General features: G+C 36.9%; 1 protein-coding gene across 1 annotated transcript in view; it reads right to left on the reverse strand.

The window, feature by feature from the left end:
• Positions 1-1,079, reverse strand: part of rad23b (RAD23 homolog B, nucleotide excision repair protein) — a 14,525-nt gene that overhangs the window by 9,354 nt on the left and 4,092 nt on the right. The window contains exon 3 of the mRNA XM_005720537.2: positions 338-417. Within this exon, the coding sequence (XP_005720594.1) occupies positions 338-417 (80 nt within the window). The remainder of the gene's footprint in view (positions 1-337; positions 418-1,079) is intronic.

Below are 1,079 nucleotides of genomic sequence, written 5' to 3' on the forward strand. Positions count from 1 at the left end.
CCCCAAAAAAAAATAATAATAAAAAATCGTAAAAAAGTAATTCTTGTACATTTTGAGGATAATCCCTGCTTGGAACAACTAATTTTCCATGCAGTGGAATAGACAGCAGAGCTAAGCAGTGTCCTTCTATCCATACTGTACTGATCATGCTGTGAGCACTCGTTCCTGTGCAGAAGAGGATATTTAATAGCAGACAAGTGGTTGGAAATGCCGAATCATAGTAGAGTATGAGCTTGTACTCATAATATGCAAGGACATGGCGTTCTACAGAAACATCACAAGATGTGCTTGACAAAGAACACCTGCAATTTACTAAAACTATTCCTAATTCCCAAACCTTTGTCACCATGACGACCACAAAGTTCTTCTCGTCGATTTTGTATTCTTTGAGCGGTGAGTCATCGCTGAGGATTTTTCCTGTAACACAAAAAAAAAAAAGAAAAAAGTCACAACTTCAGGGCATTCCCTCCCTTAACCTCAACAACAGATACTATCAAACTATGTCAGTAAACAGATGAATCATCTGAATTTATCACCACAACTTGTTCTTCATGATATGATTTGCTACACTGCTTTTGTTTTGTACTTTATGTATGTCGGAGAATTTTTTAGCAGGTCAAGCAAAACCCTGAGGTCTAAATGGCAATACAGTATTGTTATATAGACAAAGCTTCTAAAGTACAATGAGCCCCCGATGGTTTTCAAAAACACAAAAGCTCAGCTGTGTCACTTAAGTTTGAGGGAGACAAAAATCTATATTTTTAATGCAGCTTTTCCCTCTATTGCACTTTTTGAAATATAGACACTAGCAAAAATTATTTAAACAAAGGAAAATTAGCATTTGTGGTGACTTCAATTGCAACAGGTTCCCTGAATATACTTGATTAAGGACTCAGTCACATAGCCCTAGAGCCTAGTCAGCCCAACAAAGGGTTGGCCAGTAACCCTGGAAACTAGAGCTGGGCGATATGAGATTTTTTCATATCACGATATGTTTTTTCCATTTCAGGCGATAACGATATCTATCACGATATAAGCCAAATAACTATATTTGTAAGATTTAAATGTGCCGTTGCTCA

The sequence above is a fragment of the Pundamilia nyererei genome, unplaced genomic scaffold, assembly GCF_000239375.1.
Source record: "Pundamilia nyererei isolate P.nyererei 1_Seehausen unplaced genomic scaffold, PunNye1.0 scaffold00002, whole genome shotgun sequence".
Lineage (NCBI taxonomy): Eukaryota > Metazoa > Chordata > Actinopteri > Cichliformes > Cichlidae > Pundamilia > Pundamilia nyererei.